Source organism: Dama dama, chromosome 18 (assembly GCF_033118175.1).
Source record: "Dama dama isolate Ldn47 chromosome 18, ASM3311817v1, whole genome shotgun sequence".
Taxonomy (NCBI): Eukaryota; Metazoa; Chordata; class Mammalia; order Artiodactyla; family Cervidae; genus Dama; species Dama dama.
The window spans coordinates 23668727-23693394 of NC_083698.1; the positions used below are offsets into that span (position 1 = coordinate 23668727).

General features: G+C 37.2%; 1 protein-coding gene across 2 annotated transcripts in view; it reads right to left on the reverse strand.

Annotated features, from left to right (window-relative positions):
* The window catches only part of ANKMY2 (ankyrin repeat and MYND domain containing 2), a 42029-nt gene that overhangs the window by 14090 nt on the left and 3271 nt on the right, over window positions 1-24668 (reverse strand). The window contains exons 2-6 of one of the 2 annotated variants that reach the window (XM_061165014.1): window positions 20909-21006; window positions 18330-18394; window positions 13037-13175; window positions 10066-10164; window positions 4474-4634 (exon numbers count right to left, since the gene is read on the reverse strand). In XM_061165014.1, coding sequence (XP_061020997.1) covers window positions 4474-4634; window positions 10066-10164; window positions 13037-13175; window positions 18330-18394; window positions 20909-20915 — 471 coding nt within the window. In that variant the 5' untranslated portion in view covers window positions 20916-21006. The remainder of the gene's footprint in view (window positions 1-4473; window positions 4635-10065; window positions 10165-13036; window positions 13176-18329; window positions 18395-20908; window positions 21007-24668) is intronic. The other variant, XM_061165013.1, reaches the window with a different exon arrangement.

Consider the following 24668-nt stretch of genomic DNA (forward strand, 5'->3'; position numbering starts at 1 on the left):
GATTTCATGGCTAGGAAAACCACAATTCTCATTCATTCTTGTTAATTATAAGGAAATGAGGTTTTTTACAGGCAGAAGTCTAAAAATAAAAGGTGTATTGCTTACTAACTATATTTCTCTGTGGAAATTTTCCTAATATGCTTCTAATCATTAATATGAATAGATGAAAGAGGAAAGCAAAAATAGCTTTAAAAAGGGGATAACTAGAGAGTTATCCAATATTATGCATGAGTCCTACACTTCCCAAATATGCACAGATTAAGTCCAAATTCAGTGTAAGAAGGAGTATTTTCTTCTTTAATGATTGTATAGGACACATGTACAAATCCATATGACATAACAGTAATGTAAATATGTGGGAAACAGAGGCACAACTGTATTCTCAGAGCAGAAAGTCATTCAGTATTTGTTAACCTATGTGTCACAGTAAAATACCTATCCCCGGTAACCGAAAAAGTTAGGAAACAACAGATGGCAGATTTCATGAATCAGATCCTTTTCTTTAGACTAGGAGTAAGGCAATTGTTAACTTAAGGAAAAATCCATGCCCAAGCCTCCTATGTGAAAATTTAACATAAACTAAATGTTCTTGTTAAATTAAAATAGGACTTTTACTTATTTCTGACCCTACTAAACTGATACACAGCCCAATATTTTACTTCAAATATAGCACTCAACAATAAACTAGACTTCATGAAATAAGTATAATCAGAATCCTTATTGATAAATTTGCTGACAACTTCCCCTACCATTATATAATTCAAAAGTTAACTTGTGGCAGAGAAGAAAAGAATCATTAATTATTCATATTTCTCCTATCAACTGCCATCACTTGATGCCATTTGCTCAATATTTTGTATACATTATGAATCAAGGCATAGGATCTAAACTTGCATATGAGAATTCTTTAAAAAAAAACAACCCAAATAGAACCCAGATTAATGATTTTTTTGTTTAAGACATTAGACTTTATTTACTTTATAATATTCAGCAGTAAACCCCATGGACTGTAGCCTGCCAGGCTCCTCTGTCCATGGAATTCTCCAGGCAAAAATACTGGAGTGGATTGCAATTCCCTTCTCCAGAGGATCTCCTGGACCCAGGGATTGAACCCAGCATATTCTTTACCATCTGAGCCACCAGGGAAGCCCAAACACAATGAAAAAATGATATATATCCACAGCTCAACCACGAGCTCATGGAAGCATTTATCACAGCTGTACACAAAAGAAAGAATACTTGAATTAGTTTCCCTCCTTTAGTCTCTGAAGCATTATAAAGGGATATTTATTACAAAGGGAAACATTATTATTAATAATTACTGAGGATAAATAAATAAATTCTGCTTAAGAATCATGTTAATAATAAAAAAACAGGATCACTTGCACACATCTATCTCCTGATCACTTACGGACCCTGCTAACCTCTATTGTCACTCTTCCTCCTGCCTCTGTTTTTCTCCATTATAGACGTCTATGTCCTGGGCATCAGCACAACTCCCTAAGTCCCTGCTGAAAACAAACATCCTTATTGCTATAGCAGCCACTTAACCTCCTCACCAACGTATCTGTGTTAGGTACACTGCGGCAAAAGGTGTACTGTTGGGTCAAGTGTTGTACTGTGCTTACTTTTAAAGGTCTTTGATTTGACTGGTGGCTATTAGTTACTTTTTTATAATATGCCCTCTGAAGACCCACACCAGCTTGAAAAGGGGTAAGGCAATGAAAATGGGTCATAACCAAAGCAACTGGGCAGCTTTTAACTAAAGTGTGGATAAAAAAAGATTTTCAAGCAAATAGACTATAATCTACAAAAGGCAAGGTCTGGTCTGAAAGAAGGTACTATAATCATAGAGTAGTCTCTCATAAAACCAAGTGCTCTAAAAAATAAAATGTAGGCTATTTTAGTTTACAATTTGTCTGCATAAATATACCCTTAATCTAACTTACGCAAAACATGTGCCTTTAAAGATAATTGCAGGTACAATAATTCTTGAGATATTTAACCCTGAGAGACTAGGTTCTGTGTAAACATCAAAAATTACTCCACAGACCCAACTGTCAGAGTAACTGAAATTACTGCAATCTCAAAGGGTGGAAACAGACATAAGACACACTGAATCAGAAACATATAGAAAACTTCTTTAAATCAATCAAACCCAAAATATCCTGTAATGCAGTGCTCCCCAACCTTTTTGGCACCAGGGACCGATTTTGTGCAAGACAATTTTTCCACGGGGGAGAGGGGGATTGGGGACGAGATCGTTTCAGGATGATTCAAGTGCATTACCTTTATTGTGTACTTCATTTCCATTATTAATATTATCTCCAATATTATTATCAGCTCTACCTCAGATTATCAGGCATTAGATCCCAGATGTTGGGGACCCCTGAGTCATGCTCAGACTGGAGGGGGAGTGATGAAGGCCTTATAAAACCACACACGTGCTCTACATTAAGAGATGCTGTATGCCTAGGAACTCCTGTTTTCCCACCCCAGCCCACTCCACTCCAAGAAAGAACACTACAGAGACAATGTCATCATTTCCAGGAGTTCTGTCTTTTCTGCATGTGCTGGGAGGGAAAGAAGACTGAAACAGAAGAGGCTAAGTATTTTTCTAACGGTTAAATTCTAAGTCCTATAAAATTTCCACTAGAAACACAAACACCTGTTCCATGGCAGAATTTCTTTTTTTGCCCGGCGAGGATCAAAAGTGTTTCATCTAGTGGTTCTTTCAAAATGTTAAGTAATACATTTGAGTTTTGAAAAATAAAAACAGAATAGACTGCACTTGTCTGTTGTGTGGGAAAGGATCTGCTACTTTGCCATCTCTCTTGATGGTCCAGAACATTATTAAAACTTGGGGGAAAGGCCACATGAAAGCTATTTATTTGTTTGTGCCTCAAACTTCAAAAGACCATATGCCAAGGGATGCAGTAATAAAGTAATAATATTATATATAACTTATATCTTTAAGTGTGTGTTAGTCTTCAAAAGAGTTACTTCATGACAGCTGTCCACTCATTCTAATGACGATCAGTATATTCCAGATTTTTCTTTTGTAACATATTAAGGAAAGCCATTTCAGTACATTATAATAACACCTTGTACTAAGGGAAAACTTCAGTTTTTGACCCAACATACATCTTGCTCAACAAATAGTTCTCAGGACTTTCCTGGTGGTCCAGTGACTAAGACTGCACTTCCAATGCAGGGGACTCGGGTTAAATCCCTAGTCAGGGAACTAGATCCCACATGCCGCAACTAAGACCCAATATAGTCAAATAAATACATAAATATTAAATTAAAAAAAAAACAAAGAAACCCCCAAATAGCTCTGAATTACTATCAAATCTATACATTATGAATGAAGGCATATGGCAGACACTGAAGTCTGAAGGTCAGTGCTGTTTCCTGAGATGACTCATGGAAAAAATTATATTCTTTTGGATTAATTTTTTAAAACATAATCATTTTATAAACAAAAAGGTCCTATATAAAATATGAAGAAAACAGCAGTGGGAATAGTTCAGGATAACCCTTGAAGTTTACCAGGTATGCTATGTGAACTTCCGAGCTGGTTTACAAAGTTTGAAAATCTGTGTGATTTGACTATTTACTGGAAGAACTGTACTACTTAAATGCATCAGATACCTACTTGGATGAGAGAAATGTGTTCACGATTACATTTCCAAACACTGCCTGGAAGGTAATCATTGTACTGGATGCTGTTGGTCCCTCACCCAGATCCTCGCTACTAGGCCCACACACCAGGTTCCCGCGACTGCGACTTTTGGCTGCTATGGCTCAGAGCTGCCTCCTTCCTCGGGGAACTCCTTTCATCCAGAGAGAGCCACCTCACTTGGCACCATCTGGGCGGCTGTCCTTGCCCCCCGGGGGCAGACGTCAGCCATGACATACTGATAGAGGAAAGCCTGGCTTCGTTGCCTCTCTGGAGCCGCTAATAAACGGAGCTCACTGTGAGACGAAGCGGAAGCTGGGTTTTGGCTGAACCCACCTCTCTGCCTTGCTCTTCCTCTGGCTCTGGCCTATGGCCCTCACTCTCTTGTAGGTTTCAAACGAGAGCACTACTTCAGTGTATCAACTGAACGGGAGAGCCTATCACAAGTCTGACATCAACAAAAAGCAACCCAAGACAATCAGGACCCCATATACTAAGAGCAGTTTAAATTCTAAAGCAATATATAAATGGGCTTCCCTGGTGGCTCAGACGGTAAAGAATTTGCCTGTAATGCAGGAGACTGGGGTTCGATCCCTGGGTTGAGAAGATCCCCTGGAGAAGGAAATGGCAACCCACTCCAGTATTCCTGCCTAGAAAGTTCCAATGGACAGAGAAGCCTGGTGGGCTGCAGTCCATGGGGTCGCAAAGAGTCAGACACAACTAAGCACGCACGCGCACACACACACACACACACAATTTAAATAGAAAGCAAATACAATAAACTACAGTACCTTGACAGGATGAAGATTTGTTGTGGTGATGATTTTGTGCAGTGGGCCTGCCAACTTTGGGGGCAGTTTCGGTTCTTTATCCAGTCCCTGGGGCTTAGTGTAATAATCCAGTTTCTCTCGAGGAAAGAAATTGTTGATTATAGTCACACAATCATGTTGACCTTTTAATAGGAAAATAGGAAATGTATTATCATTCAAAATAAGACATTTTCCAATTTTTAATTATGTTGTTCTGTTTTCTGAAGTAAACACGCATCAATGTCCTTAACTTTTAGGAGAGTAGGGGAGGAAGGGGAGAGGTAAAATGTTTTAGGAAACATCTATAAGCGTGCTTTTCGAAGTCAAGAAATAATCCCCTTTTAAGACACAGAATCTACAAGACATAAGAAGATTATGTGGATAACAACAACAATAATAAAAAAGCAGTGTTCTACTTAAAACTGACCCTAAATATTTAATAAAAATTGCACATAATTTAAATGTTTCTTCTTCCACTCCTACACAAATGATGTTCATTCTTCCCTAATCACATCTGGCTTTCTTTACACAAAATTTAAATTTATTCTGTATTAAGTTTCTTATTGTCATTATAATTACTACCCATTTTGTTAAGCTAATCTCTCCTCCCCTTGGATTTGAGAAAAGCTCACCTTCTGGTGAAATGAATTAGAGAAAAAGCTTTTGCTTCTATAAGTTTGGAATCCACACTGTGTCTCCTCACAGATCCCTGTGCCACTTCTGGAAGCCATAACCAGAGGTAAAAACTGTTCTAGGAAAGCAGAACCTCCCCTGGGGCAGCTGGCCGCCTGACTGTGTGTTCCTGCTGCTTCCTGCCCGCTGGCTCCCTCCACTGCTTCTCTGGAGCAAGGAAGTGGCCCCTCTGGACAAGCAGGGCACATCTGCAATTGCAGGCTTTTCCAGGAATCTCGGCAAGACAGACTTCTTCCTCCTTTCTGCCTGATGAGGGCTGAGGGACCTGTGACAGAGTCCTGCGGAGCAGACCCAGATGCTGGGGCTCTGGGACAGCGGACAGCGGTCTGCTCTGGGTGGCCCGTGTGGCCCCTGCCCACTTGTGTACAGTCCAGGGAGCATCTGCTCAATCTTGCTGACATCAGGTGACTTGCAGGGGGACTGTGCTGTGGGCCAGGTGGATCTTTGAGGCTGGTCAAGTTCTGAGCTTGCCCAAGAGTTCGAGGATAACCCAAGAGTTGTGTCTCAGCAGAGGCTGAAATATTTCCTGGCTTGTTGACCCTGGGCCCATAGGTATAGAGAGACGGCACAGCCCTTCACGGCTCCATGACCCTGTCAGCTTTACCTGACTGCCTAGGAGATGCAGACCCAAAGGGATCCAATCTCGAAAGACTATGCAATGTCTCCAACAGAGGGCCTCTTCCATGGAACATGCACTATAACATCTACTACAACCACTCCACAACCAAACCTTAAAGACAACCACCGAAGAATACTTAAGCAGATCAATTTTTGTATGTAAAGAGACTCTCATGGACCACAGACAAATTCCATTTTTAAAAGTTAACAGACAAACTGAGAAAGGTAATCCTGGTTACAGTGGAGAACTAAAATAGTAATGCAGAAGACAAAGTAGATAAAATATCTCAAAAGAGATAAAAATTAGGATATAGAAATCACTACGGGAAAGATGAGAGAGCTGAAAAAAACGAGATCCAGGGGAAAAAAGAAAAGAAAAGAAATTGAGGGAGAATTAATAATTAAATGATAAAACAACACAATCATGATTTGAAAGCATATTTTAGTAGTGATCATGTATCATTTTTGGTGTTTGATGCTATTTGTAAGTACTGAAACATCACTTTCTTATTCTTTTTTTAAACCAGAAATCTCCATTATATATAATCTTGAGAAGTCAAACAGTCACAACAAATACTAAAAATATAAAGTGTTCTGTTTGGAAAGATCATTTTGACCTACATAATTTTCAAGAAGGGAGGAAAATGACAATCAAGCAAATATATTGCAAGCAGCATGTAAACATGACCACACCAAAATTAACACTGGTAACAGTGTGCAGGAATTTACAACTGTATATGAAGAAACTAAAGATGAAGACAAACTGCACTGCTTATTCAAAACATCAGGGAAGCTCTAAAACACATCCAGCTTCAATAAAAAAAAATAGATGTTCCCGATTAAAAAAAAAAAAAAGATACTCTGAAAAAGCTTCTCAACATATAAAGAGACCTAGGAAAATTTGAAGTTAAAAGAATCAGAGAGAGAAAAACATAGACTTAGCTTGTAACTACGTCTTCTCATCAGTCCCCTAATTAGTAGACTCAGAAAAAGCCTTGTTAGCAGTTGGAAATATCTGTGCATAAAAATAATGGCTATATAACAATGACATTATCACAAGACTAGGAGTTTTTTAAAATTACACCTTTGGGAGAAGGAAAAAAATATGTTATTTTTTTTCCAAGATTTATCTTTCTCATTTTAGATATTGCTTAGGTTATTCTGATATTTTAAATAATCCATCAATAATTTCTGTAGGAGTGATATACATATATATTTAAATTTTATCTTTATAAGTTCTTAATGTATATTTAATTTTTTATAACTGAAATTGTTAAATATTTAGCTTTATTAGTTTTTAATTTATGAATTGAGAATACATGCCAAAAAAACAGTACTATTAACATAGAAAATAAATGCTGGGAGTGGGAGCTGGGTGGGGACCACTTTGAGTTCCATCGTTACGGTCTTCTAGACTAAATGGGCTCACTGAGTCAGTCCTAGGCAGGATTAATGAGAACATAAATACAATCAGACACATCCAGTACAATTTTTCACTTTCAAGGATAAACTGAAATTGAAACATACTTCCAGCATAAGAAATGAAAAGCTGACAAAGACAAATCACATTCTCACTTGCAAAACCAGGATTTAGAAAACTGTGGAGTAATGTCTACATATAAGAGAACAGAGCACTGATACAAGAATCATGAAACTAGCCAAGACACGGCTTGCATTTCAGAGAAAAAAGATAGCTTTGGTTTTGATGGGTTTCAAACCATGTACAACCTATGTACCATCTGAGAAGGTCCTATCATCAAAAACTAAATGAGAACAATGATCAAGATGGAGCAAGGAGAAAAGAGACTGTGGAGAAAGAACAGCCGCCCTTGGTAGCAGAGACAGTTAATCCCAATGGGTGGAGACAGCACGACAGAGAAATTATATACTACATGGTGGGGACTGCTAAAGGAGAAAGAACACACCATGGATGACACTCTAATAATATATTGGTACTAAAAATTCTAGACTGTCTCAGCCAAGGCCACAGCCAGTGGCAGCAGTGGAGGAGGAAAGGAAAGCCCTGATGCCTGACAAGGCAAACACACAGAATGTGGAGAAATAAACTGAGTTTTAATGATTTCATCCTGTTGGGGTTGCTAAATGGACAAATACAATACCTTAAGGGTGGGGTACAGGGTACAGTTTTGTTCGTTTCTAGATAATAACTAAGAAATACAGGTTTAACTGGGAACGTTGTGAATAGGAGAGTATGTACTAGTGGAACAGAAAAGCATTCTTGATTTTTTAAGTTAATAAAAACACAAAGGAAATGGACTCTAACAAGGATAAGCCAATGACATTAAGGAAATACATGAAAACACACAAACCATCACCTAAGGGACTTCCATGGTGTACTGGAAAGTGAAGAAAGTTGCAAGAATATATTTGTATGACCATATTTTTAAAAGATGAAAAAAATCTTGCACATATGAGTACAAGTGTATATGTATCGACCTGATTGAGGGACGTAAAAGTGGGAGAACGAGTTTTTAATATTACTAAGTATAAGGAAAATATAATGTCAACTTGAAAGGTTGCAATGTAATTTTCTATGAAATTAGTCTAAATAGATTAAAATGGAATGAAAACATTACCCTCACTCTAAGATGAAAATACAGACATCTGTACCTTAGATTTTTATTAACACGTCAGTATTAAAAGGAAAATAAAAGAGAAAAAACTATTCTATTAAGAAACACAAACTCCTCTACTACTTTCAGCCCTGTGGTCTGGGGAAAGATACTTAACCTCTATCTGAGCTCTATGGCATTACATCGTGGACATAATGAAAACTTTCAGAGTTTAACAATTTCAGATCATCTAATTTCCTGGCATCATTGTACATATTAGAAAACTGAAGATGTGGCAGTGAAGGGATTTGCCTATGATCTTGGAAATAATTAGGAGCAGATATGAACTAAAATATGAGTCTCATGATTCCTAGTTTAATGTTCTTTTCTTTCTACACTGACACCCTCAAAATTAGCTGAGAGGTGAGGTGGTGGCAACCAGGGAGCCCTTAACTATGGGAGACAAATATTTCTCTGCAATCTGCCCAGCAAGGTCCTACCTTTCTCAAATCGTCCTGAAACTGAGTTAAAATAAAACAAGAATATTTGTTTTCACAGAGCTGTAAAAAAGTGACTCTGTGACCGTTTGACTTAATCAACTGTACCTACTATGAGTAGCTTTAAGTAATACAATAATAAATTTTAATTCCATATGTAGTTAACTGTCCCCCATATCTGATTAATTCCCCCTATATCTCAGCTTAAAAGTAATTTCTCTCTTGAAATTCCCTTGGAATGGGAGAGAAGATCCCTTCCTTTGATGTATTTCTATGGAACCCTTAAGTCATCCACTGGAGTATATTTTCACACCGTTATTCCTATTAGCCACTTAGTGCCATAAATACACAAACATCCTGTTTTATTCACCAAAGCATCTAGAGTGATGCTTGATCTATAGGTTGTGAATGTTAAGTATCTGTTTCATGAATCATTAGGTCTCACAACGCTATTTACTGTATTCCCAATAAATCAGATGTTTCTATTTTTGCTTTTCTATCAGTGGACTCTGCTAACTGCCAACTCAGTGGGGCCAAAATACCCAGCATCAAATATTCATTCCCACTCTCTTCTAAACCCCCTATATCAAGTAACAGGATTAACATACCAAGAAATACTGGACACACACAATAAATGTTTACGGTTGCTGAGGATGATACTGAAAACAGCTGTATATTGTATTATCACTAATACTCATTCCTAATCATTGTTATAATTATTTAAATAGGAATAACTGATGGCCTTCATTGAGAGCTACAGTTAAAGCTCTTTAGGTCTATCATTTCATTTAATCCTTTTGATAATCATGTAACCATTATATTGAAGGTCAGAATCATTAAGTAACTTCCTATTAGGTGTACAAACAGAATTTCAACCCAGATCGTTGACTCCACAGTTCTTATTCTTAAATACTAGGTTTAACTGCTTCCTTAGAGGAGTAAACTGTTCTCATTCAAGCATTTGACTGTAACAAAAAGGCCTCACCACACTATCTCAGAGTGGAAGTTTGAAAAAGCTTGTTCATGTTCTCCAAAATGTCATCCGGTGTTTCATTAAGTTAGACAAAACTGTAAACGTTTGCTTTTTAAAAAGGAAACATGGCAGTATTTACACTCTGAGAAGCAAAGGGGCATTTTTTTCCATGGGGGAAATTTGGGGTATAATCTAATGTAAAACTGCCCTAAAAACTCACCCACAAAGGCTGCCATCTGAGCTGCTGTTCTTCCGACAGAGTTGACAACATCTGTTTCGGCACCAGCTTCCAGCATTACCCACGTGATGTCTTTATTACCTAGAGTTGAAAAGAAATATTTGTTAAAAATAAGGAATGCTCATTCAAATACTGCCTTTTAAATAATCCAAACTGTTTTTCCCCCACTTAGTTTCAGGTTTCTATCTAGTGGATATTTTCATTTTTCCCAAAATATTTATCATAACTACAGTAAAAAATAAAATGCGACAGAACCCACAGAGAAATCAACCTTTTGTCTAGAAAAGAATAGAAAACATGAAGTAGTACAAAAATGGCACAGAATTGAATATCACTTTTTTTTAAAAACAAGACAAAGTATGTTTTTCCTTGCTTAGGAAAAAGTCAAAACAAAACAGAAAAAAACAAAGACAGAAAAAAGAAAATGAAAGTCCTCACTAATGTCTACTAACTCATCCCCTCCCTTACTCCTAGAGGCCCTGAGGTAACTGCTGACGGCCGAGGACCTATCTTTCCACGCTTTGTCCTGTTCAAACATTCAGTTATTTTATTTGCATTCTTTGACTGTAGGAATCATTACAGATCATTTGCTATTATAAACTATAAATAGCATTTTCCATTACTTTTTGCAAATTTGAATTATGATTTCCTTAGGAACAGTTCCTGGAAAACATTGTAGGATCAAAGGTTATGTATATTTTAAATGTATTTTACCAGGCAGCCTCCCAGCAAGGTTAGGCTCATGTGCACTCCCCAAAACAATACACAAAAGTTCCCACGCCAATGCTGGGCTTCATCACTCCTCCTTAGCCTCTGCCAATTCTGTAAGTGAAAAACTATCATTTGTTGTCCTAGTCTGAAGTTCTCTGATTGTTCATGAGAGCGGTTTTGAGTTTTTTAGTCAGTTGTATTTCTTTTGTTCCTGTTCAATTTTCTGTCTAACTGTCTACTGTAGTATTTGTTGTTTTCCAATTGATTTATAAGAACCTTATATACATAATGATATCACCCTTTAAGATGTTCAAGCTGGATTTAGAAAAGGCAGAGGAACCAGAGATCAAATTGCCAACATCCACTGGATCATCGAAAAAGCAAGAGAATTCCAGAAAAACATCTACTTCTGCTTTATTCACTATGTCAAAGCCTTTGACTGTGTGGATCACAACAAACTGTGGAAAATTCTTAAAGAGATGGAAAAACCAGACCATCTGACCGGCCTCCTGAGATATCTGTATGCAGGTCAAGAAGCAACATTTGGAACTGTCATGGAACTACAGACTGGTTCCAAATCGGGAAAGGAGTATGTCAAGGCTGTATACTGTCACCCTGCTTATTTAACTTATATGCAGAGTACATCATTAGAAATTCTGGGCTGGATGAAGCACAAGCTGGAATCAAGATTTCTGGGAGAAATATCAATAACATCAAATAGCAGATGACACCACCCTTATGGCAGAAAGCGAAGAAGAACTAAAGAGCCTCTTGATGAACGTGAAAGAGGAGAGTGAAAAAGTTGACTTAAAACTCAACATTCAGAAAACGAAGATCATGGCATCTGGTCCTCAGTTCACAGCAAATAGATGGGGAAACAATAGAAATCGTGAGAGACTTTATTTTTTGGGCTCCAAAATCACTGCAGATGGTAATGGCAAACATAAAATTAAAAGATGCTTGCTCCTTGGAAGAAAATCTATGACCAACCTAGACAGCATATTAAAAAGCAGAGACATTACTTTGCCAACAAATGTCCATCTAGTCAAAGCTATGGTTTTTCCAGTACTCATGTATGGATGTGAGAGTTGGACTATAAAGAAAGCTGAGCACCGAAGAATTGATGCTTTTGAACTGTGGTGTTGGAGAAGACTCTTGAGAGTCCCTTGGACTGCAAGGAGATCCAACCAGTCCATCCTGAAGGAAATCAGTCCTGGGTGTTCATTGGAAGGACTGATGTTGAACCTGAAACTCCAATATTTTGGCCACCTGATGTGAAGAACTGACTCAATGGAAAAGACCCTGATGCTGGGAAAGATTGAAGGCAGGAGGAGAAGGGGACGACAGGGGATGAGATGGTTGGATGGCATCACCGACTCTATGGACATGAGTTTGAGTAAGCTCTGGGAGTTGGTGATGGACAGGGAAGCCTGGCATGCTGCAGTCCATGGGGTCACAAAGTGTCGGACACGACTGAATGACTGAACTGAACTGAACACCCTTTAAGACATGTAATAACTATTTTCCATATTGTTTAATTTATATTTTAACTCAATGTAGGGTATTTTCTACATATGGAAATATTAAGATTTTATGTAATCAAATTAGGCACTGTTGCCCTTTTTGAAGTCTATATTTTATGTTTTGTTTAGAAATGCCTTCCAGTTCCAAGATTAAAAAGCTACAGATTACTGCTTTCAAAGCATGATAATATTACATTACATATTTTCTTAGAAACTGTAACAAGTACAGATAATTCCACTTAATTTTAGATACTTCCCAAATTGTCTTCATTCAACAAATTATAAGAAACATGAATCAGAGTAAGTTTCTAAACAGATCATCCTATTTCATACAGAAATGTCAGTGAAGCAAATTGCTGTATCATAGCAGCTATTTTGTGAAGAGAACAACAAAGAAGCTTCAATATTACTTCAAAATATAAAACTATAGAACATCAAAGGAACTAACTTGTAAGAATAACAGATCAAGCTTCATGACTAAACAAAGCATACCATCAATAGAATCAGGTGATTTAAATAACTAAAGAAACATCACCAAATTAACTATATAACATATTTCATACATTGTACCTTTTCAAAACCAATTCGCATCACGTCTTTCCATAAGACATGATCTTAAAATTACTACAACAAAAATGCACTTAATTAAAAAATATACATATAACAAATGTGTATAGGTGACTACTATTAATGTATTAGAATAAACGCTAAAACTTCACCAGAAAGTGCAGCAAACATGAGGGCTGTGTATCCATGTTCATGTTGATGACAATTTACATCAGCTCCATGCCGTAAAAGTAATTTGCACATATCAAGTTTTCCTTTATATGCAGCATGCATTAGAGGAGTCATTCCATTCTTTAACAGAAAGGGAAAAAAAATATTAATTTTACTTATTTACCTTTCCCCCACCTATAAACAATTTATGCAATTAACTTAGAACACAAAATAAAATGAATTAATAAAATCATCTTTATAATCTACATTTTTATACTCACTTCCCACTTGGATCTTCTATAAACTACTAAGGAAAAAAGACAGTTTCATTACCTCAGCTTTTCAACAGATTAGCAAACAGATTCAGAGAAGAATTGCTCAACCTCACTTAACTAATAAAATGGCCAGGGCAAGACTGAAACTAAATTTATCAGAGCTCTCATCTCTCCTACAGGTAGCTCTTGGAGAAACAAATGGAACAAGCAGATATAAATGCACTACAAAAGAAAAGAAAAAAGTAAGGAAAAACCTTAAATAGAATGCTTATCAAGGGGAAAGTTGAATATGGTATATCCATAGCATGGAATATTATTACGTACTTATTGAATTCATCTGTATCTACTGAATTGAAGAAATTTTCACGAATTACTACTGCCAATGAGAAAAACAAGATGCAAGAAGTGTATATGAGAAGGCCCTCATTTTTAAAACAATGATCCTCAAAATCACATTTATATTTTAATCATAAATATGATTTGGTCATATATATGATTATATGGAGAAATCATCAGTAGTATTTACACTAGGCCACAGTGTTTAGTCTCCACATGTTTTGTCCATATCCAATGAACGTACAACCTTATATGTTAAGTATCTAAAACCATTTGGTGGGTGAATAAATGAGCTGTTTCCTGTAAGTAAATTTTCTCAGAACCCAGAAAAGAGACTCTGTGAGTGCTGGATTTTCAGTTGTTTTGGGTGAAAAACCTGTCTAAAATATAAAATCGCGTTTTTGGCAAATTTTAGAATACTAACATAATTGAATTGTTTTTAATGATTCTAGACTATTTTTATGAACATAGTCCTCCATATTATCAGAGGTATGTTGACGTAAGAATTATTAGGAGGTTGTACAAGAGGCAACTTAGTAGAAGCAGTCAAAGTTTCCTGACAGCAGTAATGGGAAAATGATAAGGGAGTAGTTTTAAAAACTTTAGATATGATGACATTAAAAATAATTAAAGTTTCTGTCCCATAACTCTTAAAGGATTCATCAATATTAGTCTACTAAGTTATAATTCTATTATCATTAAAAAAAGCATTCATTCAGCAAATACTTACCAAGTGCCTAAGCTATGTCAGACAAACCTATGCACTGTGGGTATCAATGAGCAAAGCCATGCCCCTGAAGTCTAAGTCCTGGGCACTTAAATTTTAGTAGGGGTGACAAGGCAGATGGTGGTAATAAGTGCCATAGGGAGACAACACTGCGTATGCGGGAGAGGGAATGCCAGAAGGTTAGGGGAGGTTGTTATTTTTAAAAGGACAGTCAAAGAATATCCCTCTGACAAGGTGGCATTTTGAACAAAGCCCTGGAGGAAGGATGTAAATATTGAGTAACTAGAAGAAGAATGGGCTCCCCCAGTGGTTCAGCGATAAAGAATCCTCCTGCCAGAGCAGGAGATGCAGGTTTGATCCCCGGGTCAGGAAGATCCCCTGGAGAAGGAAATGGCAACACACTCCAGTATTCTTGCTGGGAAATCCCATGGATGGAGGAGCCTGGGGCACTACAGTCCATGGGGTTGCAAAGAGCCGGACACAACTCAGCAGCTAAACAGAGAAGAATGCTCCAGTAAAGAGACTGCAAGAGTAAAACTCCTTGGTGTTCTGTGTTCAAGGAATACCTAGGAGGCCAAATCTGCGTGCAGCTCGCTCACAGACTGTCCAGGACCTCTCTGTCTTGATCGCAGTGCTCCCAGTGTGTGTTAGTCACTCAGTCGTGTCCGACTCTCTGTGACCCCCGTGGACGGTAGCCCGCCAGGCTCTTCTGTCCATGGAATTCTCCAGACAAGAATACTGGAGTGGGCTGCCATTTCCTTCTCCAGGTTTAAACATATATAGGATAGTATAGTATAGGAGTGTGTCTAATGTTTTAAACATTAAATAGGATGCCAGTGCTTGTGGAGGGTTTCCAGAAACTCATTCTTTTATTAAGCGACAGGAGAGCCATTCTACCCTAATCTGTTAAAGAGTTTTTACCCTCAGTAGCTAAATTTTATCAAATACATTATAATATCTATTGAGATGATCTATAGATCATTTCTCTTTTACTTTGTAAAATAGTGATTTACATAAGATTTTCTAAACTGAACCATCCTGTCATTCTTGGAGAAACCTTACTTTGTTAAGTCTTATTATTCTTTTGATACACCACTGTATAAAGTTGCTAGTGTTTTATATAGTGTTTCTGAATCCTTATTTACAAAGTGCACTGAGCCCATAGTCTGCTTGGGCTTCTTCCTATTTTGGAATCAGCATTAGGATTATTTTATTAAATGAGTTGGGCATCTGCCCATATTTTTATGAATTAATGGTACAATCTGTGTAAAATGAGAATTAAATGGTCCTTGGACATTTTGTAAAACTTACTCAGGTCTGTAGCTTTAAAAGGTAGTTGGCAGTTAAATACATTTACACAAATCTTTTCTTTTCCATTTTTATACTTCTATATGAGATGAATACGTTCATTTTAATGTTTCTACAAAATCACTACTTTCATATAGGTTTTCAAATGAATTAGCTTAAACAAAAAATTTATGACAATTTTTTTTCTCACTGCAGGTTATGCTCTCACTTACTTCCTCGGTGTTCATACATACAATTCTCTTGCTTCTACTTTCAGAATTGTCTATTTTTTTTGGGGGGGGGGGGGCTGGGGGTCTTAAACTGATAACTTTGTTTTATCTTTTCTTTGTTAATAGTTTCATTGTGATATGATTTACCCATTTAATGTTACAGTTAAATAAGTTTTAGTATTTTCAGAGTTGTTCAACTATCACCACAATCAATTTTAGAACACTTCTGTCACACCCAAAAGAAACACCATGCCCACTGACATCATTCCCATTGGCCCCACCCAATCCCATCACCCAGCCCTAGTCAACCACGAATCTGCTTTCTGTATCCTGGACTTGCTCTGAATTCTCCTATAAATGAATGATATGATATTCAATCTCGTTTGATTGGGTTACTTTACTTGGCATAATTTCACCTGACATTTACCATGTTGTAGCATGCACCAAGATGTCTTTCCTTTTTATAACTGAGTAATATTCCATTGCATGGATACACATACTGTGTTTATCCACTTATCAGTTGATGGATGTTTTGAACTGTTTCCACCTTTGGCACTTTGGCTGTTACGAATAATGCTGCTATTAACATTCATGTTCAAAATTTTTGTATTGCCATATGCTTTATTTTTCTTAGTTATACACCTGGATTGCTGTGTCATATGGTAACTCTTATGTTTAATCATTTTAGGAACTGTCAACCCATTTTTAAAAAGCAGCTGCACCATTTTACATTCCCACCAGCAAAGCATGAGGGTTCCAGTTTCTCCACATCCTCACCAATACTTGTTATCATCTCTTTTATTTTCACCATCCTAGTGGGTATAAAGTAGCCTCTCACTGTGGTTTTGATCTGCATTCCCCTGGCAGCTAATTTTGAGCCTTTTTTCATGGGCCATTTGTATGTTTTCTTTGGAGCAATGTCTATTCAGATCCTTTGCCCATTTTTAAATAGGGTTATTTGTAATTTTTATTATTGAGTTGTAGGGGTTCTTAACACATTTCATTTACAAATCCCTTACCAGATAGGATCTGTAAAACCATTCTGTGGGTTTTCTTTTTACTTTTTTGGATGGTGTGAAGTACAAAGGTTTTCATTTTTGTTTTTTCTTTTGTTGCTTATGTTTAGTGACTTTTTAAATTTTTTATTTCTATTTTATTTTTCTTAATTCATTTCCTGCATTTTCTGAGTATACTATTTTTCATCTAATTTCATGAGTTAAAAGCTCAGAACACCACAAAGACTTAAAGTACAATAATAAATGCTACAAAACTTCCTCTGAATATGATTTTGGCCACATGACACCAGTTTTTGATCAACAGTAGCTTTTGATAAATATTGTGCTTTCAGCTATAAATAGTAGGTAATTTTTACTTCTATTTCTTCCATTAACTAAGAATTATTCAGAATTTTAACAAGCATTTGGGTTATATGTTTTATTATTTGGATCAAATTTTTATTTTCAGTGTTATATTACATTTGGTAACCTTGTTCAAAATTAGCTAAAATTTTCCTATACAAATTAGTATCATTCACATGCAAATTTTTATCAGTGTTCCACATAAAATGGAGATGTACTATTTCTGTCTTATACACAGTGCAGAGACTGTTAGGTTATCCAATTTTCTAACCCTTGTATACTCCTACTTAACCAGAAGATGTTTTAGTGGTCTTACAAATTTCTCCTTTGATTTCCATCTTTTTTTCATTATGAACCTCAAAGCTATAGGCTTATTAGTGAAGGCTTAATGCTGTCATATTCTTGGAGGATTATTAATGACATATAACAAAGAGTCTTCATCTTTTTTTTTGTTTGTTTTTTGCTTTAGCTTTATTTTGTCTGATATTAATTTTGCTATCCATGTGTGGGTAAAGGGTTAACAAAACACTTGCTTTAATGCATGAGAAACAGAAATTCAGTTACTGTCTATAGTACTAGAACTGTCCTGCATAATGTAGCTACTAGCCACACATGGCTAATGGTTGCCATTCTGGACAGATTGGAAGAGAAATTACCATCATCTCAGAAAGTTATTTTGGATACAACTGTTGTATAATGTAGAGTTTAGGTTCAGTTAACCTTCCCTAGAAGGAGAATTGCTGGATTGAAGGTATGCATGTTTAAAAATAAGAAATATTCTAAAAATTTTTTCCAGAATGTGATGTCAATTTATACCTAATCCATTAGCATATACAAGTCCAGTGTTTCCCATACTTCATAAGAACGATATAGTATTGGTTTAATTGTCTCTTATTTGATTACCAGTAAAATTAAACATTTTTTACATGCTATTTGTCTTTTGCAACCTGTCTTGCTATATTTGCTTTAGAGCTTAATATAACTTGAGGACAAATGCTAGAAAACAACTCTTACTATTAGATTTTATACATTATCTATTCTCATAGGAAGTAAAACATCTTATTAAACATTTTAAATTTTACCTCATCCAAGCAGTTGACACGAACATTCTTGCTGGCTAATAATGTTCCAGCTTCTTGGACAGTACCTTAAAAAAAGAAAGGAAGAAAACGCAAAGTTTATTTATCTTTAGAAAAGAATCTAACACCAAGGAAACAAACTTTAAAGGATTATCTGTGAAACTAAGATGAGTCAGGTTAGGTTGTTAAGAAATAAAACATCAATCACACAGTATTTCTTCCACAAAGTAATTATTCCCAAGAACAGACTCATAGAGACTAAAATAGCTCCATCTTGCTTTTACTTCCACTGGCCTCAGAGTATATTAAATTGGCTGCATTTTCCTTTTGGCAGTAATACAAAAACCACAAGGCATAAGACTTTTAATACTGAAACAAATCTTAAAGGGCATCTAATCCAACCCACCTAAAGCTTAAACTGCAGTCAATGTAATAACTGGGGTTCAAAATACAGTCAGTATTTATATACCTTGTCGCCACTAGGCTCTGTGAATTGATGGCACGCTTGGAATAGAATTCTTGGTTTGGAAACGCTGAGGTAAACGTTATCTTTAAAGCCTGGTACTATAGAAAAGTGCCGTTACGGCCAGGATTCAGACTCTCATACTGAAAGTCATCTGATATAAAGCTAAAGGTCAGTTTCTGTAAATTTGTAAACAAGCTGTAATTGGGTCACAACTGTCAGGCTTTCCAGCCGTCTATAACACACGCTGACAGAAGCAAGTAGTCTCAGGAGCAAATGTTGCCATTATCATCATCAGTAGAAGCCAACCACATGTTCTGCCAAAAAATTTCTTGTGTGAAGGGGAACAGGATAATGAAATTGCACGTTCTCAGGGAGAAAGGATGAGCTAAGCCTCTCCTCTGAAAGGACGTAGAAGAACTGAAGCATTCTCAATGAGGAATTACTTCTTCTTTTTAAATTTAGAATTATAGTTCAAGAATATGCTAAAGTCTGCAGTTTTTCCAGAGTTAAAGGTGGAAAGCAGAATGGAGTTTAGCTTGCTTCTTTTTACCTAATATGCTTCTTAGGCACATAATCTGATTGCTCCTCACCAACAGAGGGGAGACACAGAAATGTCTCCTAGACTGATACTGCAATAGCTCGGCTGGGGACATGTCAAGTGAGTGATCTACAAGGCCCTGGACTATGACAGCTATCCTGTCAATAGTTCATTGGTCTGACCCTGCAGTCCATCTGAGGGGCAGTTGTTATCACTGGTTGAATGGCTATAGCTACAGAGGGAGAGGGGAAAGCCTTCAATCACGCAAGCAGGTTCTGTACAGAAGCTTATCCATACCCATGGTTTCTCACCAGAGACTCACACACTGGAATTAGAACAAAATCCAGCATCCCAATTTCACTTGAGGAAGATGCTTCAGTTGAACCTCATTATCCACTGAGGAATAACTGAAGTTACTTTTCATCAACCAAGAGATGTTTATGCAGTAAAGGAAGAATACTATAGGGACTGGGATCATGCCAAAGCCTGCCATATGTTAGGGGAAGGATGGGAATTACAGTCATAAACACTTGGCTCATGTTAGGGAACAGGCCGATAATTCTATAAACGTTGAGCCCAAGGGCTAAGAATACATGTTAAATCTGTCCAGTCACAGGGCAATTAAAAAAAAAAAAAGATGAGGCATTCACTCACATGCCATGGAATAACAGTTAGTCTTTTGAAATGCAGGGACCATGGTTAGAAAATTTTTCTAAAACGGTTTGGGAATTCAGAGAATGAAAATAGATTTTGGAAAACAGATGAGCACAATACCCCCAAGAAGAGAAACTTCTGATGATTTCTAATTTGGTGTTCCTAATTTAATGACATTAGTAGGAAACTGTACAAGTCAACAGCATGGAAATGGGAAACACATGGTTAATGCAGAAGGATTTTTTTTTTTCCATTCTTCACTGTGCATATAGGAGACTCTCAAACAATATTTTGAAATTAAGTTTAAAAGATTAATTGCTTTTCCTCAAGAAAGAAATGTATTAAATCTCAGTTAACAAACTCTTAAGATGAAGAAATGTGGTACTAAAATGGGGATAGGAAATGAGACATTTCATTGGAGACAAAAATGAACAGACCTATAATGATGAAAACAATATTTAATGATTTGGTTCCCTTGTGAGACTTTCTCCAAATTACTCCAGAGAAGAAAACACAATCTAACCTGCTCCATTAGGGTGGGATTGATAACTTATCTGGATGGACCAGCATTTTAGCAGAAAAGAGACGATGATAAGTGTGATGTTCTCACTGTTACTGCCCTCTCTTATACCACACCACGGGCCTTTTAGCAGCACTATAAAAATGAACAAGTCCTATAAAACCCTCAGTGTTCCCATCGGTGAAGCAGAAATAAAAACATCCATCCCATACGGCTCTTAGGACTAAGGGCTTGTCTTGGTGTAGGACAGAGAGTACAACTTCCACGCACACTACATACTCCTGTTATTTGTATTTAGAGCAGCATAATAAAATTTATTGTGACACTCCTAATTTCTAGTTTGGGACGACTTCTCTCACTGAAGACAAGAAGTAGCCAAAACAAACAAAAAGGGAGAAACAAACATGACATTTCTGTTTCCAGCAATCCATCAGACGGTCATGAGATCTGGGTATGTGTGAGTTTCAGGCTTCCCTGGAGGCTCAGCTGGTAAAGAATCCACCTGAAATGTAGGAGACCTGGGTTAGATCCTTGGGTTGGGAAGATACCCTGGAGAAGGGAAAGGCTACCCACTCTAGTATTCTGGCCTGGAAGAGTCAGACATGACTGAATGACTTTCACTCCACTTTCCAAAAGGAATGTCTTTTTGTGAGGAATCTATATCAAAGTTAAGCATTTAAAAAAACTATTTTGCTTGTTAGTTGCTATAACATTTATGTGTAAGTAAAATCATGTATAAAATAAAGTGTCTGGATTTAAAAATAATACATGGATACAGATTTAATCATAGATACACAGTTATAAATATATTTTTAAATAGACTTTTAACTACAACATGCATTTTGAAATACTGAATCTGTTTAAGTGTGAAGTTTCTAAATTCTCCTACTCATATCTATTTTTAGACTTTGTAACCAAATGTCCTTAAGTTAGGATTATGAATCACTGCATTAAAAAAAATAGTATCTAAAGGAGCTGTTTTGTAAATGAACACAATGAAGCCTATAGAGGTTGTAAAACCTGCCCAGTCATATAGTTAATGGTTTCTATATATTTGAATTTAAATTTGTTTTTGAACTCTATGCTATAATTGATTATTAGGAGACCTGAATCGATTTCAAATTGCCAACATCCGCTGGATCATCGAAAAAGCAAGAGAGTTCCAGAAAAACATCTACTTCTGCTTTGTTGACTACGCCAAAGCCTTTGACTGTGTAGATTGCAACAAACCATGGAAAATTCTTAAAGAGATGGGAATACACACCACCTGATCTGCCTCTTGAGAAACCTGTATGCAGGTAAGGAAGCAACAGTTAGAACTGGACATGGAACAACAGGCTGGTTCCAAATAGGAAAAGGAGTACGTCAAGGCTGTGTACTGTCACCCTGCTTATTTAACTTGTATGCAGAGTACATCAGGGAGAAGGCAATGGCACCCCACTCCAGTACTCTTGCCTGGAAAATCCCATGGACGGAGGAGCCTGGTAGGCTGCGGTCCATGGGGTCGCGAAGAGTCAGACACAACTGAGCGACTTCACTTTCACGTTTCACTTTGATGCTTTGGAGAAGGAAATGGCAACCCACTCCAGTGTTCTTGCCTGGAGAATCCCAGGGACGGGGGAGCCTGGTGGGCTGCCGTCTATGGGATCACACAGAGTCAGACACGACCGAAGCGACGCAGCAGCAGCAGAGTACATCATGAGAAACGCTGGGCTGGAGGAAGCACAAGCTGGAGTCAAGATTGCCGGGAGAAATATCAATAACCTCAGATATGCAGATGACATCACCCTTATGGCAGAAAGTGAAGAAGAACTAAGGAGCCTCTTGATGAACGTGAAAGAGGAGAGTGAAAAAGTTGACTTAAAACTCAGCATTCAGAAAACTAAGATTGTGGCATCCGGTCCCATCACTTCATGGCAAATCGATGGGGAAACAAAGGAAATGATGAAAGACTTTATTTTTGGGGGCTCCAAAATCACTACAGATGGTAACTGCTGCCATGAAATTAAAAAATGCTTGCTCCTTAAAAGAAAAGCTATGACCAACCTACACAGCATACTAAAAAGCAGAGACATTACTTTGCCAACAAAGGTCCATCCAGTCAAGGCTATGGTTTTTCCAGTAAGTCATGTATGGATGTGAAAGCTGGAATATAAAGAAAGCTGAGTGCCGAAGAATTGATGCTTTTGAACTGTGCTATTGGAGAAGACTCTTGAGAGTCCCTTGGATTGCAAGGAGATCAAATCAGTCAGTCCTAAAGGAGATCAGTCCTGGGTGTTCATTGGAAGGACTGATGCTAAAGCTGAAACTCCAATACTTCGGCCACCTGACGTGAAGAACTAACTCACTGGAAAAGACCCTGATGCTGGGAAAGACTGAAGGCAGGAGGAGAAAGGGACAACAGAGATAGTTGGATGGCATCACCAACTCGATGGACATGAGTTTGAGCAAGCTCTCGGAGTTGGTGTTGGACAGGGAAGCCTGGCATGCTGCAGTCCATGGGGTCGCAAAGAGTCAAACACGACTGAGCGATGGAACTGAACTGAATCTTTCTATATACCAGGGGCACTAGAAATAACCGTATTAACTCCACAGGACCTTAGAGCAGGATCTTTTAACAGTCCCAAATTGGAAACAACCGAAATGTCCCTAAGTGTGACCAGATAAGCACATAATGATACATCCATACACGGGGAATAAACGAAGAAAATAAAAAACAAAGCTGTTGGTACAGTATAGATGAACCTCAAAATCATGATGCTGAGTGAAAGAAGTCATGCAAAAAAAAAAAAAAAAACAAAGGAATATTTACTGTATTTATTTTATAATTCCACTTTTATAAAATTCTAGAATAAATATATCTGACCAATAGTGACAGAAACCTATTGCTGTTTGCCTGGAGACAGGATTGGAAGGAGTGGCAGATTACAAAAGGCATGTAGGATCTTTTGGGGTAACGCAACTGGTCACTGTGTGGATTGCAATGAAGGTTTCGTGGATGTGTACTTATGTCAAAACTCTCTTTTAAAAAATGTGCATTTAAAATATGCATCGTTTATCATACTTAAATTATACTCCAGTAAGACCAGTAAAATAAACCTTATTGTTCAAGCCTGTTTCATAGCTCTTTTAATACCAATAATGGAAAAAGAGAAAAAGAAAAGAAAGTTCATTACTTTCTTGTGAAATCAGCAACACTGACTCCAGGGATTTCAAGTACTAAACAAGATAAGTAATGAAAGACCTTCTGGTTTATATTCTTAAAGGAGGTTTCATTTATTTTGAAACAGTGCTTCCTCAGTGTTTAGTGAAAAAGATATCGGAACTTGGAAGAATGGCTCAATCTACAAGTAATATAAGCCACTTAACTGTGCTTCAGTGATTTCATTTTTCTTCTGAAATGCTGTGAAATGGATGCTGTCAGTGACTATGATTTAAATGGATATGTGAGAAACAGCTTCTCAGTTTCATCTGGAACTTCTTCTTGGCATTCCAACAAATAAACAACCTGTAGGGTAGCTAGCATATGAATTCAGTCAAAAGAAGAAATTGTTCTTAAAGTGTCCACTGCCATATGTAGTATTCTCTGGGCTCTAAGTCCCGCTTACAATCTGCTTAACTTTTGGACGGCAGTGATTAGCAGGATGGAGACATTCAAAACTTTGTTCAGCTTATTTCAGACTGGCTAAGGTGACAGGTCACACTTGGCTAGAAACTTATTGTTAATTTCACAGAGTAGTACTGAGTAATCCAGTGCTTCTCAAAATCGAGAAATGTACCAAAAGGGGGGAAAATATCAGAACTGTACTCCTTTCTTAAAAAAAAAAAATGCTTCTTATGAGTACAAATATAAACTCTGTTTATGACCTTTGTTCAGCTATAAGCCAACAACTATTTTACAAATTGTTGTTTAGTTGCTAAGTCATGTCCAACTCTTTGGGACCCCATGGACTGTAGCCCACCAGGCTCCTCAGTCCATGGGATTTCCCAGGCAAGAATACTGGAGTGGGTTGCTTCTTCCTTCTCCAGGGATATCCCCAACCCAGGTATTAAACCCACTGTCTTCTGCTTGGCAGGCAGATTCTTCACCCCTGAGCCACTTACACACAAAACTACAAAATCCCTTACAATTATAATTAATTTAACTTGACAGGATAATATTTT